Source organism: Bos javanicus, chromosome 28, assembly GCF_032452875.1.
Source record: "Bos javanicus breed banteng chromosome 28, ARS-OSU_banteng_1.0, whole genome shotgun sequence".
NCBI classification, from domain to species: Eukaryota; Metazoa; Chordata; class Mammalia; order Artiodactyla; family Bovidae; genus Bos; species Bos javanicus.
Window position 1 is genome coordinate 42890862 of NC_083895.1, and position 18907 is coordinate 42909768.

The 18907-nt window shown below is 41.6% G+C and overlaps 1 protein-coding gene across 4 annotated transcripts in view; it reads left to right on the top strand.

Moving 5' to 3' along the window:
• Nucleotides 1-6608, top strand: part of LDB3 (LIM domain binding 3) — a 59474-nt gene extending 52866 nt beyond the window's left edge. For all 4 annotated transcript variants that reach the window (XM_061405555.1, XM_061405557.1, XM_061405556.1 and 1 more), the window contains one exon: nucleotides 3802-6608. In XM_061405555.1, coding sequence (XP_061261539.1) covers nucleotides 3802-3891 — 90 coding nt within the window. In that variant the 3' untranslated portion in view covers nucleotides 3892-6608. The remainder of the gene's footprint in view (nucleotides 1-3801) is intronic.
• The last annotated feature ends 12299 nt before the right edge of the window (nucleotides 6609-18907 follow it).

Below are 18907 nucleotides of genomic sequence, written 5' to 3' on the forward strand. Positions count from 1 at the left end.
TTTCGACTGTTATTCTAATATTCTATTTTCTTTAAAAGCTGGCAGATACCATGATGCCTTGATAGGTCACAGATGAGCCAAGCTTTGTTACTAATAATGATTTATAAACCAACATGGCGTTGTTACTCTCCACTTCTTTAAGGACGGAGGAGTGTCTCAGGATGTGGCACACCAGCAGCTGGCCTCAACAGCAGTGCCCTCAATAAGTGTGAGGATCGAACAATGTTTGGATTTAATAGAGGCAGATGACTTCTCATGGTTATAAGCTGTTTAAGATATGACGAAGTGATTCAAGGGTTTTCCCCCAAATGTTCACCATGAACATTAGATCAGAGCTTATTGATTAATCCTATCAAAAGCTGAGGTAAGATTTCTTTTGACTGAACCTTTAGAAGCCAGGACTAAATATAATTTCATTTTCCTACATGGTCCTGTTCTTGATATGCACTTGCCAGGAGATAAGTCCTAGATTAAGTATTAACCACATGCAGTTTATTTCTGCTGAATAGCCAGGTCATTTTTACCATGAGACTGACATTTTCTTTACAAGGGCTTTGGTTTAGGGAAGGGATCTGACAATGAACGTGCTGATACTTAGACTCCACATTAGACTTAGAAAATAGTTGTCCCTGATAAAACTCCGTAATATGAGTTTGTAATTGACTAAACTTTATTTGGGAAAGTTAATGTGCTACTAGGCCTATTTTTTTTTTTTTACCAGAGCTGCTCAAGATAAATTTTAGGAATATATGAAAGATCTATATAGTTTAAACTTGAATACTTTTTATAGACTTATGACATAGAGCAACCCCAGTCATAAAGTTCACTGTAGTTCACTTCAGCTTTTACACTGCATGTCTGATCCCCTCCCATTTGTGGGGTGCGTTGTATTCACTCTGTATATTAGTTTGCTAAGGCTACCATAACAAAATGCCACAATATGAACAGCTTAGGCAACAGAAGCCCTTATTCGCTCCCAGTCCTGAGGGCTAGAAGCCCAAATCCAGGGTGTCAGCAGGGCCCTGCCTCCTCGAGCTCCCGGTGGTCACCCGCCGTGCTCGGTGCTTCCTGCGCTGTGGTCGTGTCGCTCCGGTCTCGACCTCCATCGCCGCATGGTTGCCTTCCCTCTGGAGTCTGTCTTCACGTGACAGTCCCCTCTGTACAGGTGTCTGTCTATGTGTCTTCATCTCCTCTTCCTGTAAGGAACTGGTCATATCGGATTAAGGGCCCAACCTACTCCATATGACATCATCTTAACCTCCATCTTAATTAAATCTGCAAAGACCCTATTTCCCTATAAAGTCACTGTTTTCCCTGTTCTGGGTAGGCTAGAGGTAGACAGGGTTGGGACTTGAACATGTGAATTTAGTGGTGGGGGGACAATTCAGTCCATAGCACTCTGATTTTCCAGCCCTTTGAACACCTCTAATCATCTTTTAGGGTCTTTTAATTACATTAGGACCTCCCTTCAAAAAGGGACAAAGCCATATAAATATACTGGCTTTGGGGTTGTCCCCTGCAGAGCCACAGCTCAGCAAGCACAGTACTGGGCTCTCTTACCTTACCTTCAAGCCATAGCTTGTCTAATCCTAAGATGCTGCCTGTAAATCTGGTTACCCAACTTCTAGAAAGATCTAAGAGACTTGGAGGAGGTTCAGGGAAGACAGTGGCACAGAAGGCTTGTTCTCTAAGAGCAGGCTGATGAGCAGTCTGTCACGTGCAGAGGAAATCACACAAAGGTGAGCGTGGGTCTGCTCCCTCGAGCCTTCTGTGTTTGTCTGAGAATCATGATATGGTGCAAGTCCCAGAGAGAGACCAGAAGAAGCAGTAAAGCTTGGGGTTGCTCAGTCTGAGATTACAAATAAGTTCCAGTCTGGTATGAAAGACCCACAGCACTGCCCACAGGATCTACTCAAAGAAACCAAGCAATTCCCGTCCTCTGGAGAATTATCACAGAGAACCATTATGCCTTCCCCCAAACTAGCCCAGGGTAGCACTCAGTGCCCCATGAAGCTGTCTGTATCTAAGGGGAACGTGGTTTTAATTTTTGGAAAGCAATATTTTGATTGGAAAACTTTCAGGGATTTTTTTGGTCCTCTTTCCATCACTTTATATTTCCAAATTACTTTTAATGAGTGTATATTTTCCCGTAACTTGAAAAAGAATTAGTAAGAAAGGAAGATCAGGACTAGCTCTCCTAGCTGACATGGGCTTAGTGAGCTACCCTGATACAAGTCTGTAAACCCAGAACAATTTCAAGTAGACATAGTCCCTTTCTGCTGTGAGGTATGGGGAAAATGAGCTTATAAGTAGAGTCTTGCAGACCTGAATGTGGATTCCTAGGTTCTACAACTTAACAAGGTCTGTGACTTGAGCAAGATACTTGGGCTTTCTGAGCCTTAACTTTCAATTGTGAAATAGAGAAGAGTCATACCTATCCCATAAAGTTTTGTGAAAATCAAATGAGATCGTGTATACAGAGTGTCTGGTATCATATTTGACCACATTGACACATACTACTGACGTCCTTCCTTTCTGCTGTGTTTCCATCTTTAAGCTCCACTCGCATGTTGTCATCAAGGGGGTATATAATTTTGCCTTTTTTTCATGTAATATTTTCCTGCATATACTCTGCCATATTTGATTTACATTTCATGGGGGCATTTCATTGGGAAAATGCATCATAAAAATTAACTTAAGTGGCCACCTGGTTTGTAGTTGAGCATATGTTGCTTTCTTGTTCTGTGCAGTAGTTGCTGCAAGATGAAATTATCCAGAGTGGTGTTCCTGGGGTACAGGGCAGGCACCTCTTTTTGGCTTCTCTTCAGTGTTGCCACATCCCTTGCCAAAGGCTGGACTGATTCACATTCCCTAAACAGTGACAAGTAGGCCTGATCTCTTTTGATATTGCTGACTTTTGACTGATCACTTTTTTTTTCTTTCTGGCTTTAGTCACATGGGCTAAAGGTGACAAGCTTTTGAGACTTTTTGTTTTGTTTATTTTACTAGGTTAACAGGTATCTCATAGAGGTTTTAATTTATTTTTCCTTTAATTATTAGCAAGGATCATTTTTCTGACATTTTATAATTCTTTAAATATTAATCACCTCTGTGGATATCATCAATTGATCATCTTAATTGTTGTTGTTCAGTCACTAAGTTGTATCCAACTCTTTGCAAGCCCATGGACTGCAGCACGCCAGGCTTCCCTGTCCTTCACTGTCTCCCAGAGTTTGCTCAAACTTATGTCCATTGAGTTGGTGATGCCATCCAATCATCTCATCCTCTGTTGCCCCCTTCTGCTGCCCTGAATCTTTCTCAGCATCCAGGTCTTTTCCAGTGAGTCAGCACTTTGCATCAGCTGGTCAAAGTATTGGAGCTTCAGCTTCAGTATCAGTCCTTCCAATGGATATTCAGGGTTGATTTCTTAGGATTGACTGGTTTGGTCTCCTTTGGTTGCCCAGATGGTAAAGAATCTCCCTGCAATGCAGGAGACCTGGGTTCGATCCCTGGGTTGGAAAGATCCCCTGGAGAAGGGGAAGGCTACCCACTCCAGTATTCTGGCCTGGGGAATTCCATGGACTGCATAGGCAATGGGGTCACACAGAGTCAGACACGACTGAGTGTAAATGCTGTGCATATACTGCTTTACTATAAAGCATTTGTCGTGAGGAGAAGCTGGCTGTTGCCTTTCCCCCCGTCTCTCTGTGACTGTGCTTTGTCTTAAAAGGATGGCTGAAATCTTTGCTCATGTCCCCCTCTCTCCTGGACTGTTTCATGCCTATCTGTTTTCTGTTTCAGGTCTGCCACGTGAATCTGGAGGGGCAGCCATTCTACTCCAAGAAGGACAAACCCCTGTGCAAGAAGCATGCACACGCCATCAACGTGTAGGGAGCCCAGGGCATCTGATATGGACGGGCAGGGAGCTGCTCCTGCTGCTGGCAACAAAGGATTGAAGGAGGCTGATGTTTCTTTTTTGGGGGGAAAGGGAGAAGACAGGAAGCGACTGAGCCCTTTTGAAGTATAATTTTAGTCGTTTCTTCTGCACACAGATCGTGTATTTGCATAGTTCAGACTAGAAGCCAAATGAAGATTCCTGAACCAAGCTAGTAATTAATCCAAGACTGGAACTGTACTTCAAACATTGAGGACAGAATTCCAAGAACTCAAAAGTTAAAAAGAAAAAGTCACTTTCCCAAAGCGATACACTTCCCTGAGGTCACCAGAGCAGGGACAGAGCTCAGAGTAGTTGTGGAGAATCTGAAGCTTTCTGTGGAGTTCTTTAGAGCTCCTCTAACAAACAAAATGAAGTGCCAAACAGTTCTCACTGCAGGGTATTTTTAGAGCCATAGCTGAGAGCTTGTTAGCTAAGACCGATTGGGCCTTCCTCACCAAAAAAGGAAGTGTTATTCCATTCCTCGCGTCATGGTGCTACCTCGGCGCATCAGACTTCAGACCTTGCACGGGCTTGAACATTCTCATGGGAGCCCAGACATTGGAGGGGCGTCTTCTGGGAGCCTCTGGGCAAGCGACAGGGCTTCGGGAAAGGATCGGGCTCACGCTGCAGACAGCTGAGGGAAAGAAGGGCTTTTCTGCCACCTTCTTTTAGCCTGAAACAGCCAATGTCCCCAGAAAGCTTAGCTTCTTTTTGACTTGTGGTGGGCAAGTGGAATTGGGTTTTCTTCCAGTTTTGCTTTGCTGTGTGTGAGAGGAGATTGCACAATAACCCTGGGCTGTGTTTGGCCCCTGTTTGGCTTTATGAGGTTCATTAGCGTGAATGTCTAGTCTTGTGCATGCGTTTCACTCCCAGTCCTGTGAGTGCTCACCGCTGAGGTCCTCTTCAACATCCCTTTCCTCAACAGGCTTAATGAGCTGCGGAAAAGAAGAGAGAGACAGTGTTGCAAACAGGATGGCAGAATAGGCTGAGGATGTGCCCAAACTCCCAGTGGGAAAGAGAAACCTTGCTTTCTGCCAGCCTGAGTAAGAACACACGAGCTGGCAGGACCTCCCACTGCAGAGCTGCTCCATCCCTCTCGTATCTTCCTTTAAATGCAGCACACTGATAGTATACAATTGTGCTGCCTGCTGGAAGGGAAAGATGGCCTGATGTAGACGCGTCTGCCATTTTGGCTAGTATTTTGAAAAAAGTATGAGCTGAGTTGACCTAGCAATTGTTTAAGCATTTATTGAAATAGACTTGGATCTTCAAACTTCTTTAAAGTATTAGTGATAGTTTGAGTTAAGTAAGCATTTTAAAGCTGTTTGGTGATAAAGAGAGAAACTTAGTTTTTGAGGTTGGAAATGGTTATCGTCTCTTTCCCTTTTAGGAAGCGCTGTTATGCTCACTGAACCTGGCATCAAAGGAGGCGGTTTGAGTGGATGTTTCTCACTTGAGCACAATATTTAGGCCATCTTCCAATCACTGCTACCCTCTCCTCACTCCTGTTTTGGATTTTCTCTTTGCACGTTTGAAATGTTTTATGAGAATGCATTAGACTACTTTTTCTTCTGAGAACTGAGGCTTCCGGGGACTGCCTTTCTACCTGAGGGAGAAAGAAGCAGCTAGATTTGTCTCTAACAGAAGGCCCGTGTTGTTTTTTTTCCCCAAGAGTGAAGCCACTAACGTCCCCCAGGGAACACCAGGAGGGACATAAATGTGCTCCTACCACAGGGCCCTTCTTTAGCTTTGGTGCAGGGAGAAAGTGAATATGAAGCACAGGCAGAGTAACATCTGCAGGGAGTGCCTGGAGATTTTTCAGGAGTTGCAAGCAAGCATTCTGTTATTTTTGGAAAGTTCAAATACACAGGGACAAGGAGGTTGCTGACTGTACAGAAAGCCTCTAGGCAGATTTTCTTAAAAAAAAACAACAATAAAAAACTATTAAATTATCAAGGACTGGTCTCAAGGAAAGGGAATAAAGTTCCCTAGAGTTTTTTCCCCAAAAATATCATTTAAAAGATTTTACACATACACACACACAAGTGTGGCCATTAAAAAGCATATGATCATCAAAAAGAAAAGCGAAATCTCAAAGGTGAGCTTCATCATAGTCATTTATTGAAGCAGTTTTTCTACATTTCACAGCTAGTGTGTATTCTGAGGGACTCTTAGTTACCAAAACCCAAAATCAACAACAGAAACATTTTAAAGGTAGCAGGAAAAGGAGGTGATTTTTAGTATGGTTCCCTCAGTGTTTCTAAGTTTGGCATAGTGTTGGGTTAAGATTGTAGCTACTTCCAGTTAACATCATGGATGTCCTACAACACCGAACACAAGTTTTAATAACTCATGGTGAGGAGTACACTTTGGATCTACAGTTCTTGTCTCCTCATTGTTGACATTTATTTAACATTTATAAACATTAACTTTTTGCAACTGAGTGATTTATGTCTGCAGTGTGTTTTGTTAGGAATCTAGCTTTTATAATGTTAACTTTTCAACCTAAGTACTCTTGCTTTGGGATTTTTAATTTTAACATTTCAGAAATGGAATATAGTGTGGTAAAAAGTGTGCACAAAAATGTTTTGCATGGTTTTTTGTTTTTTTGTTTTTGGCCTGTGTGAATTCTTTTTAGCAAAATAAAACCCTAAACGGATGTGCAAATACAGATTTTTCTGTGTAAAGTTTTTTCGTGTGATAACCAAAAGTAGATTACTTCTCTATGACTGCAAATATAAGTTTGAGAGAAAACAAAATGCCCTAAGGAGAAAAAACAAATAACTTACTTGGTCTTTTGATTGTGTGGTCCAACAGCCGTTTAAACAAAGAAGGATACATGAATAATACAGATGTTATGCATACAAAGTGAATTTACCAGTAAATAATAACCTGAAGACCAGGTTTGGCCTTTTCCTTTTGGATTTATTTATTTAGCTATTTCATATTTATTTCTTTTTATTCTGTTCTAAATAACTTCATTTCTAGAAGTATATTTTCTTCCATGCCTTTTGTCTTAAAATAAGCTCAGAGTAACATCTCCTCATGGCATTTTTTTTTTAAGAATAATGAAGGCCCCTCTGAGGAGCCTTCAGCATGACCAATTCATCCTTTTTTGAGATATTCTGTTTCTAGGCATTACTTAAAAAGATACTTTTTGTAACTTATTTGACTTTTAATACCTGAATCAGATTTTCAAATAGCTGTACAGTTACAAGTAGAAATAAAATATTCTTATTTTAGTACTTTTTAAAGCTTTAGCAATTTTTCAAGGAGATGATGGAGAAAAAAAGATTCATAGGCACAGAATTTGAAGTTGAAAAGAAGCCAAGAGATCACCTGGGTATTTTCTAGATGTAAGAACGGAGTCTCGGAAAGGGGAAGTGGCTTCCCCGCATGCACACAACCAGCTAGGGAGGCGGCCAGGTGCCATGAAATAAACATGGACTTTGACATTGTAAGACCAGTGTTTAGATCAAGGCTGATCTGATACCACCAGTGTGGTATCAGAAGACTCTCTCTAAGCCCGCTTATCTACCTGAAAATGAAGCTATTAATATATAATAGCACCTGCATTTTATTTTGATAGCCAAATACAGTAACTTTGGGAAGAAAATTTCAATGCAAATATTAGTTGTTATTATCAGCAGTAGAGTGGGGTCAGAACTCCTCACTTCTGCGTCATTTTTTAAACTCCTTCAACTTGTTCATCCAGAAAAAATACTGGGAAAGCCAGCGGCAAGAATAAATATTACACAAATATCGCAGAAGTATGAACCATGTGAATCAGAATCTGGTAGTATTACCTGATACCAAAATTTCTTCCCTCTTCACTGAGGAATTGTGGACCAAGTAAAAATTGCTTGTTCAACACTTTACAAAACCAGCATTACCCTGATACCAAAACTAGACAAGGAAACCACAGAAAAGCAAAATTGTAGGCCAATATTTTTGATGAACCCAGATGCAAAAATCCTTAAAAAAATGTCAGCAAACCAAATCCAACAACATAAAAGGATCATACGCTGCAATCAAGTGGGATTTATTCAAGGGATACAGAGATGGTTCAACATCCACAGATCAATCAGCATGATGCATCCTTGATAAAACAAAGGCTAAAAATCATATGATCTGAGCAGATGCAGAGAAAGCATTTTCCAAAATTCAGCACCCGTTTGTAAGAAACATTCTCAACAAAGTGGGTATACAGGGAACATTCCTCAACATAATAAAGGCCATATCTGTTAAATTGTATGTCTCATAAGGGATTAATATCTAGAATGCACACAGAACTCATATGACTCAACAACAGGAAGCCAGACAACCTGATTAAAGAATGGGCAGAGGATCTGAATAACTATTTTTCCAAAGAAGACATATAGATGGCCAACAGACACATAAAAAGATATTCATCACTAATTATTAGGAAAATACAACTCAAAGCCACAGTGAGATATCATCTCATACCTGTGAGAAGAGCTATTATGGAAAAGACAAGAAATAATAAATGCTGGTGAGGATGTGGAGAAAAGGAAGCAATTATACACTGCTGGTGGGACTATAAATTGATATAGCCACCATGAAGAACAGTATTCCTCCAAAAATTAAAAATAAAACCACCATATGAGCCAGCTATTCTGAGTATGTATCCAAAGAACACAGAAAGCCTAGTTTGAAAGATACATGCACTCCTACGTTCATAGCAGCATTATTTTTGTTCTCATTACTGAAGCTTTTAAAACCTCTGTATTGATGTATAGTTGATTTACAAGGTGTGTTAGTGTCTGATGTGCAGCAATGTGACTCGGTGATCACTTACACACTCGAAACTATCCACAACTTGGGTCAGTATAGCTTTTTAAATAGTCTTTATTTTTAGAGCAGTTTTAAGTGAAAGTGAAAGTTGCTCAGTCGTGTCCGACTCTTTGCAACCCCATGGACTATATAGTCCATGGAATTCTCTAGGCCAGAATACCGGAGTGGGGAGCCTTTCCCTTCTCCAGGGGATCTTCCCAACACAGGTCTTCCACATTGCAGGTGATTCTTCACCAGCTAAGCCGCAAGGGAAGCCCAAGAATACTGGAGTGAGTAGCCTGTCCCTTCTCCAGCTGATCTTCGCAATCCAGAAATCAAACCAGAGTCTCCTGCATTGCAGGAGGATTCTTTACCAGCTGAGCTATCAGGGAAGCCCCTGAGCAGTTTTAGGTTCACAGCAGAAGGTATACAGATTTCCCATATGCTCCCTGCCCCCACTCAGGCATAGTAGTAGTGAAGTGGAGTGGAGTTGCTCAGTCGTGCCCAACTCTGCAACCGCACGGACTGTAGCCCACCAGGCTCCTTGGTTCCTGGGATTTTTCAGGCATGAATACTGGAGTGGGGTGCCATTTCCTTCTCCAGGGCATCGTCCCAACCCAGGGATCGAACCCAGGTCTCCTACGTGGTAGGCAGACACTTTACCGACTGAGCTACCAGGGAAGCCCTCCCCATTTTCAGCATCCCCCACCAGAATCTACATTTGTCATCAACAGTGAACCTACATAGACACCTCCATATCACCCGGAGTCAATAGTTTATTTTAGGGTTCACGCTTGGTATTGCACATTATATGGGTTTGAACAAGTGAGTTACGATGTGTATCCACCATTATAATATCATATATAGTTGCCTAAGAATTCACTGTGCTCCACTTACTCATCCCTCCCGCCCGCTTAACCCTTGACAGCACCCATCTTTTTATTGTCTCTATAGTTTTTCACTTTCCAAAATGTCATATGGTAGGAATCATATAGTATGTAGCCTTTTCAGACTGGCTTCTTTGAATTAGCAATATACATTTCATTTTCCTCCATATTTTTCCATGGCTTGATATCTCATTTCTTTTTAGCATTGAATAATATTTCAGAATCATTACTTTTCATTCCACGAACACTCACTGAATTGCTAGGCTCTGTTGTAGGGATGGGAGAAGGCAATGGCACCCCACTCCAGTACTCTCGCCTGGAAAATCCCATGGACAGAGGAGCCTGGTGGGCTGCAGTCCATGGGGTCACTAAGAGTCCGACACGACTTCACTTTCACCTTCACTTTTCACTTTCATGCATTGGAGGAGGAAATGGCAACCCACTCCAGTGTTCTTGCCTGGAGAATCCCAGGGACAGTGGGGCCTAGTGGGCTGCTGTCTATGGAGTCACACAGAGTCGGACACAACTGAAGTGACTTAGCAGCAGCAGCATTGTAGGGATGGAAGATGACAGTACAGTCAAGGTTCCTGCTTTCATAAAGCTTACACTCAAGGGAAGAGACCAACGGTAAACAGGTAGCACATAATCAGTACAATTTGAAATAGTGAGTGCTACAGGAAAATGAAACAAAGCAATATACTGGGGGCTGGCATAAGCTACTTTTGGGCAAGTGGTCAGTGAAGACCTGGCTGCAAAGTGATACTTGGGCTGAGGTCTGAATGATGAGAAGAAACCAACCACACCAAAATCTGAGGTTGAGGGGGAAAGAAACGTGGAGGCTTCCAGGGCACAGTTTTGGTACAATGAAGGCCCAGGGTGTGAGAGCAGAGGTAAGGAAAGAGCAGCAGGAGAGGTGGCAAAGAGCACAGAGGGCCTCGTAAGTGACGGGAAGTCAGGGTGGGCAGTGTTTTCATATACCTGCCAGTTGCAAAGAGTTAATATTTGACCCTATTAGTGAAAGAGGTCACCTTTTGTTAGAATAAATTTTATTTTCCTTGTAAAGCTTTTGAAAAAAAGTGTCAAAGCTGTTCATCAAGTAGTTCTGGATGAGTATGGCAAAAGGTTGTATGCAAGCACTCCTCTGGTGGTCCAGTGTTAGGACTCTGTACTTCTGCTGCAGGGGGCCTGGGTTTGATCCCTGGGCAGGGAACTAGGATCCCGCAAGCCCCACAGTGCGGCAAGATTAAAAAAAAAAAAAGGTGTATGCAGTTGTGTAAAGTCTGGGAAACACTAGTTCTCTGTGGATACAGCACAGTGTTGTTTTCTGAAATCTGGGAAACACAGACCTATCCTTGTATACATACTCACACAAACTCACACACCCACACCGCGCTTTACTTGATTGGAATCATACTGTGCCTGCCGTTCTGAGATTTGCTTTCTTTTTAAAACAATGAACTTCACTAATGCCATCCTACTTAATCTCTATAAAATACATTTCAAAGGTTATCCGACTAATAATGAGAAACCTGTATGCAGGTCAGGAGGCAACAGTTAGAACTGGACATGGGACAACAGATTGGTTCCAGATAGGAAAAGGAGTACGTCAAGACTGTACATTGTCACCCTGCTTATTTAACTTATATGCAGAGTACATCATGAGAAGTGCTGGGCTGGAGGAAGCATAAGCTGGAATCAAGATTGCCGGGAGAAATATCAACGACCTCAGATATGCAGATGACACCACCCTTATGGCAGAAAGTGAAGAAGAACTAAAGAGCCTCTTGATGAAAGTGAAAGAGGAGAGTGAAAAAGTTGCCTTAAAGCTCCACATTCAGAAAACTAAGATCATGGCATCTGGTCCCATCACTTCATGGCAAATAGATGGGGAAACAGTGGAAACAGTAGCTGACTTTATTTTTTGGGCTCCAAAATCACTGCAGATGGTGATTGCAGCCATGCAATTAAAAGACACTTACTCCTTAGAAGGAAAGCTATGACCAACCTAGACAGCATATTAAAAAGTAGAGACATTACTTTGTCAACAAAGGTCCGTCTAGTCAAGGTTATGGTTTTCCAGTAGTCATGTATGGATGTGAGAGTTGGATCGTAAAGAAAGCTGAGTGCTGGAGAATTGATGCTTTTGAACTGTGGTGTTGCAGAAGACTCTTGAGAGTCCCTGAGACTGCAAGGAGATCCAACCAGTCCATCCTAAAGGAGATCAGTCCTTGGTGTTCATTGTAAGGACTGATGTTGAAGCTAAAACTCCAATACTTTGGCCACCTGATGCAAAGAGCTGACTCATTTGAAAAGACCCTGGTGCTGGGAAAGATTGAGTGCAGGAGGAGAAGGGGACGACAGAGGATAAGATGGTTGGATGGCATCACCAACTCAATGGACATGAGTTTGGGTGAACTCTGGGAGTTGGTAACAGACAGGGAGGCCTGGCATGCTGCGGTTCATGGGGTCGCAAAGAGTCAGACACGACTGGGTGACTGAATTGAACTGACTAATAATGGTCATGAGAACTCCATCTACAGTTAGGCATTAGAGTGGAGACATTAGGAACAGAAATGCAAAAGGATGCCATCATTGTTATCATTTACTTGGGATCCATGTTCCTTTTTTTACGAACTAATTCTATTTTTTAAAAAAATCCAAGACACCTTATTAAAATTCTTAAAGGACATGCCTTATAGTACAGGGAACTCTATTCAATATCTTGTAATAATCCTATAATGGAAAGAATCTGAAAAAGAATATATATACATAAAACTGGATCACTTTGCTGTATACCTGAAACACTGAAATTCAACTATACTTCAATTAAAAATTTTTTAATGTTTAAAAAAAAAGGGAAAAATTCTTAACAGACTACCTTTCCGTATACAAGTCAGTTATCCCCTGACCCCTCCCTAGTACCAAGTCTATCGATGCATAAAAATAGGTATAAGAAGACCACTTCAAAATTGTTTTTAGATCAAGGGAGAAGTCAGCTAATAGAGGCTTTATCTTTTTATTTCTAGCAAAGCACTTGGGAATGCTAGAGGGTCCCAGCATTTGTGGAAGGAAATTGGTACAAGGTGTTCAATAGGTTCCTGAGAGAGAAGATAGACTGCAGGTACTGAGGCTGAGTCCACCTCTCATGGAGTCATTGTGACACAGGCCCCTGCACACCCTTCTCCTGTACTTGTGACTTTCTGGTGAGCTGTAGGGTAGGCAGGCAATAGATAAAAGTAGCTTCAGGTTTTTGGGAGTCATCCTTAAAAAGAATATAAAATTTCAAACACAAAATAAAACTACAGAGTATTCGTTTAGAATGAGAAGAAAGAATCAAATTCCTGGAATCATGGTTCTCTAGGTCTCTTTCTTCTGAAATCTCTTAGGCAACTTATCAGAAAAGCTTACATAAGAACGCTCCCTGATAATACCCTGACTTCCCTTCTCAACCTAGAACATTTTAAGCAACTCTCAGCATAAACAGGGGCCTTTGATAGTGAGGGACCCTGAAGCTTAAGCTTTACTGCTGCTGCTGCTACTAAGTCGCTTCAGTCGTGTCCGACTCTGTGCGACCCCATAGATGGCAGCCCACCAGGCTCCCCCGTCCCTGGGATTCTCCAGGCAAAAATACTGGAGTGGGGTGCCATTTCCTTCTCCAATGTATGAAAGTGAAAAGTGAAAGTGAAGTCGCTCAGTCGTGTCCGACTCTTAGCGACCCCATGGACTGCAGCCTACCAGGCTCCTCCATTCATGGGATTTTCCAGGCAAGAGTACTGGAGTGGGGCGCCATTACTAGTTTCTGAGTAAAGTTAATCTGGACCCAGACCAATAGAATGAAGGACATAGCCATTTGTGCATCCCGACTCCCTGGCTCATTCTGTAAGTTAGGAATTGGCAACTTTGCCCAAGACCCAATTCTGTCTGCAGAACCAGGATCAAGACATGCCTCAGAGTTGGAAAAGCAAATCAGATTACTTAGTGAGGCAAGGCTTGAAATGGGCCCTGACTCTGCAGCTCACTCTCCTAATAGATGGTTACCTTTCTCCACCTTCTAGTTGAATTATCTCTATCTTTTAAGTCCAGGTTTAATGTGACAGTCACTGAGACAGTAAGGAAACTGCTGGATGATGAGGTAATATTAGGTTGGAAGTTCAGGAAGGAGGACCAGGGTGCTGTAGAAGAAGCCTCAGGCAGTGGCTCAGGTCCCTTTTGAGTTGCTTGGAATGACTGAAATAACCAAAATCATCTCTTTGTTTGTAGATTAATGATTATAATTAATTAATGATTAGTCACTTTAGAGAAAACTAAAGAAGCTTTTTTGCATGCACCTTCTATGTGCCAAGCTCAATTTACTTTGTGAATCTTTTCTCATTAAGCCTTAACCACCCTACCAGGTTGGGAAGCCAAAAGTCTGATAGGTTAAATACCTTTCCCAAAAGTACAGCTAGCATTGTGTTCTCTCTAACAGGCACTCAATGTGAAGTCCTGTCAGGTAAACAATTTCAAAGTTGCTCTCCTTGATGGAAAAACTCCAGTTTCCCCAGAGTACTGGGAGAAGACAGAGAGTTGATTTCAGCTCCACAAACATTCCTGGAGCCTCTACCTTGAGACAGGCCTCATACTATGTAGGCAAGTTTTGTGATTCAGGGGCAAATGAGGTACAATGCCTGCCCTAGCAGAGCTCATGGTCTGCTGGGAGAGACAGACTAGTTACTGTGTAAATTCACTGTCACGTAGCAATACGTGCTTCTCCAACTTCTCTGCAAAGAAGATCTAAAAGCAAAGGACGATGAGCACGTGTCTTCTAGGAATGCTCTGCCATTGTGAAATTTCTTATATAATCTAATATCTTATCTTAAAAATATATACATGCCCTTTGTTTTACTCGTTATTAGATAAAATTGATGCTCTGGAGAAGATGCCTTATAACATCCTGTACTCCATGCTCAATGCTAGGTACGCTGTTTTGAGAAGCAGAATGCAAGGTAAATGGTTAGGATAGAAACAAGCTTGGAGTGCCATGGGACTACTTGGGAAAGCCACTTACTCAGCTTGGGATTGCATAGCAAAGGCTTTCTAGAGGAGGAAATTCCTGAGCTGAGGCTGGAGCAAAGAACTGGAACCCAGCCCAAGCTCAAGCAGAACTCATATACTAATTACTGAACTGTACTGGGCAGTATTTGAAGTAAGGCTCATTAAGAGTTTTACAGTTTGTTTTCCTTCCCCTTCAATAGAAACACCAATGGACCAATCACCTTCTAGAAGGAAAAGGAAAGGTAAGTAAAAATAATTGAGTGTTGATTTTATGCCAACAGTTTTCCAAATACTCTTGGTTAATTCTCATATCTGCCTCATTAAATCGATATTATTTATCCTCATTTTATAGGCGAAGAAACTGGGATTCAGGGTTGACAAACTCTGCCCAAGGTCAAAAATTAGGAAGTTCAGCCAGAATTCTGACTCCAAAGTTGGTGCTCTTATCTTGTTGCTTAACTTGTTTCTGAAATGTCTCTCTACTGGGCGGGTGCGGTAGTAGTCAAGAAAACAGTGAATTGGCTTTAAGTTTCAAGGACAAAAGGAAAGAAAAGCAGAGGCTTTCCATGTCCTCCTGACCCTCTCCTTTGGTCATGGAAAGCTATGGAAAGGGACTTTTAGAATACTCCTCTGGCTGGCATCACAGCACCCTGCCTCACCAAGCCAGATCTGCTGAATCTGGACTTGGAGAAGTAAGGGTTCATGGGACATGTTTTGGGAGTGTCCACTGAGGTCTGCTTATGCAGTTTATAATTTGCTGTAAACAGCTGGCTGTTCCTAATTAAACCTGTATGATCATGCCTGAACTTTTAGGAAACAAGGAATTCTTTTTTTATGGTTCTTTTTTCAATGGTAAAACCAGAGCCCTCTTCAGCTCCATAGGCCTCCTTAACCTGTTGGGCCTTGATTCTGAGACTCTGAAGTATAGTCTAGAAATATGTATAACCTGGCAAAATGCCCAACAAGTGCCTGGTTTAGAGGATTGCTAGTGATCATGAGCCATCTCTTCCTGAGGGATGTTCTGTAATTCTATTTATCGGGGCTCTAGGGCATCCTAAACGCAAGTTCTCTGATGCTTTTCATGCTAGAAGTGAAGGGAATACAGATCTCTTAACTACACTGCTGGCTGAGTTTAATTTTTAAAGAAACCGTTGTTCAAAATGACTACTTCCTCTCTTAAGGCAGGGGTTGGATAAAACCACTTTGAAACTGGTGATAAATGAGTGGGTTTAAGGATGTTAAATGTGATTTTTACTAATTAAGAAAGAAATAAAACCCCCAAAACACATATAAATAGGAAGAAAAAAGTAATCATAGTCCCTCTACCTGGAGATACCACGGACACTATTTGCATTTTCGTCAATTTTCTACGATTAAGAAATATACGTAGGGACTTCTCTGGTGGTCCAGCGGCTAATACTTCACGCTGCCAGTGCAGGGGGCCTGGGCTCAATCCCTGGTCAAGGAACTAGATCCCACACGACACCACAAAGATCTAAGATGTACCACCCAGTACGCTCAAATAAACTAAATAAATAATTAAAAAAAGAAATATATATATATATTTATTGTGGTAAGAACACTTATAGTATGTGTGTGTGTGTGTGTGTGTGTGTGTGTGTGTTAGTTGCTCAGTCGTGTCCGACTCTTTGTGACCCCATAGACTATAGGCTGTCAGGCTCTTTTGTCCATGGAATTTTCCAGGCAAGAATACTGGGGTGGGTAGCTATTTGCTTCTCCAGGGGATCTTCCCAGACCTTATGTAACTTTATACCAGGTGAACAGCAGCCCCCCATTTCTGGTGCTCCACATGCTCAGAGAAACTTCTCGAGTAACAGACTACAGAAATGATCCTGAAAGTAGCCTTTGTACCATTTGTTTTCAATGGTGAGCACAGAAACATCAATTCAGGGTTCAGACACTGTTCACGAGGCCTGAGGGAACCAGATCACAGTTTATAGCAACACTGTCCAATGGAACTTTGTGTGAAAATGGCCATGTTCTGTATCTTCCCTCTTCCAACATGGTAACCACTAACCTCATGTGGCTATTGAGCACTTAATGAGCCAAGACTGGGAAGAGTGAGTGAGTGAAGTCGCTCAGTCGTGTCCAATTCTTTGTGACCCCACGGACTGTAGCCTACCAGGGTCCTCCCTCCATGGGATTCTCCAGGCAAGAGTACTGGAGTGGGTTGCCATTTCCTTCTCCAGGGGATCTTCCCGACCCAGGGATGGAATCCGGATCTCCTGCATTGCAGGCAGACGCTTTAACCTCTGAGCCACCGGGGAAGCCCCTCAGAGACTGAGAAACTGAACTTTAAATGTTGATTTCCTTTTAACTAATTTAAAATTTACACAGTCACACTTAGCAAATGGCTGTTGTATACTGGACCGTTCAGGTTTATCCAGAGGATTTATAATGAGTCACTTGCTGATCTCAAAGTGAACGGTGGGCAGGGATTGAAAATTGGTACTGAACGTGCTGCCTCTGTCATTTCAAATAATAACAGAACTCAGACTATTTCTCAACAATGAGAAATGCCACTCTAAGAAAAAGTACAGAGATGAGCTCACAATTAGTCTCAGAAAAGGAAGTCAGTCATTAGCTACCTTCTGACATGCTAGCAATTAACCAGTCTTGGGAGAAGAGCAGGTATCTCCAGAGAGGTGCCAAATAAATAGGAGATAAGAGACTATAAAAATGAGAAGCCACTTGCTCTTTCATCACAGGATAATCCAATGCATGTGAATTAATGGCAAAAGGCTCAATAATAGCTTTTGTGAGGAAATAGGAGCAGTGTACAGGATATCCTTTTTCCGCACTAAAGCACCCAATTCTTTCAATTTTATATACAGCGGAAGCAATTAATTGTACTAAAAAGAAACCCACAGCTGGCTTTTCCTGATGGCCCCACAAGCAACAAGGACTATTGTTCAGCTTCCGGGATAAATGTAAAGTCGTTCTACTGCACTGTTGAGATTTTTCTGATTGTTTAGTTTGACTTTTCCAAGGATAAAAATATGTCCATTCTCCTTGTCATCACACATTTTCAGAATAAGCAGCTGTCCAAAACTTAATTTTTTATTTGTAATGTAATCCAAATACTACATTACATTGACTGGATGCTAGTATTTCTTTTAAACTTTATGTGACTGAATCATAAGTTATTCATGTTTGTTTTATATGTTTATATACAGTTGAACTGTACTGTCTCTGCTCTTGTGGTTAACTTTCACAGTGTGATTATTTGAGGATCGTGTGTAACAAACAAATAAGTTATATGTCAAAAACCCAGAAACTTAACATTTCAAACCACTGGACCATATGGTGGTGTTTTGCCTTTTCGATGCATTAAAACACACAGTGTTTCATCAATGCTCAGATGCACACTTTTTGACATTTTATCACTTCTGAAATTAGGATGTCTTACAATTAATGATACGTCATAATTTAATTGGCAGTGTTTTTCTTTCCTAGTTGTACATAATGTTGCTTATAATCGTTATCTTATTTTGATGAAATATGGTACATATATAAATTTTGATTGGCATGATGTATTATTCCAAGTATAACAACAGAATAATTTTTTGTGTTGAGCATTTGCACTGATGAAAATGAAATCAAAATGAAAATTTTAATTAATTACACATCCTATATGGGATTCTAATTGATTTAATTCTGACAAATATACATCTTGCCACTTTCATTTCCCCCAAATGCCCTGAAAGGTATATAATGTTATATAATAAAATGTAATGTATCTATGAGATATATAATGTTGTGTACAGGTATATATGTATCGGAGAAGGCAATGGCACCCCACTCCAGTACTCTTGCCTGGAAAATCCCATGGATGGAGGAGGCTGTGGGCTGCAGTCCATGGGGTTGCGAAGAGTCGGACATGACTGAGCAACTTCACTTTCACTTCTGACTTTCAAGCATTGGAGAAGGCAATGGCAACCCACTCCAGTACTCTTGCCTGGAGAATCCCATAGATGGAGAAGCCTGGTGGCTGCAGTCCATGGGGTTGCTAAGAGTCGGACACGACTGAGCAACTTCACTTTCACTTTTCACTTTCGTGCATTGGAGAAGGAAATGGCAACCCACTCCAGTGTTCTTGCCTGGAGAATCCCAGGGACAGGGGAGCCTGGTGGGCTATCGTCTCTGGGGTCGCACAGAGTCGGACACGACTGAAGCGACTTAGCAGCAGTAGCAGCAGCAGAGGTATATATAATGTTAATAGTAAAACAAAAGT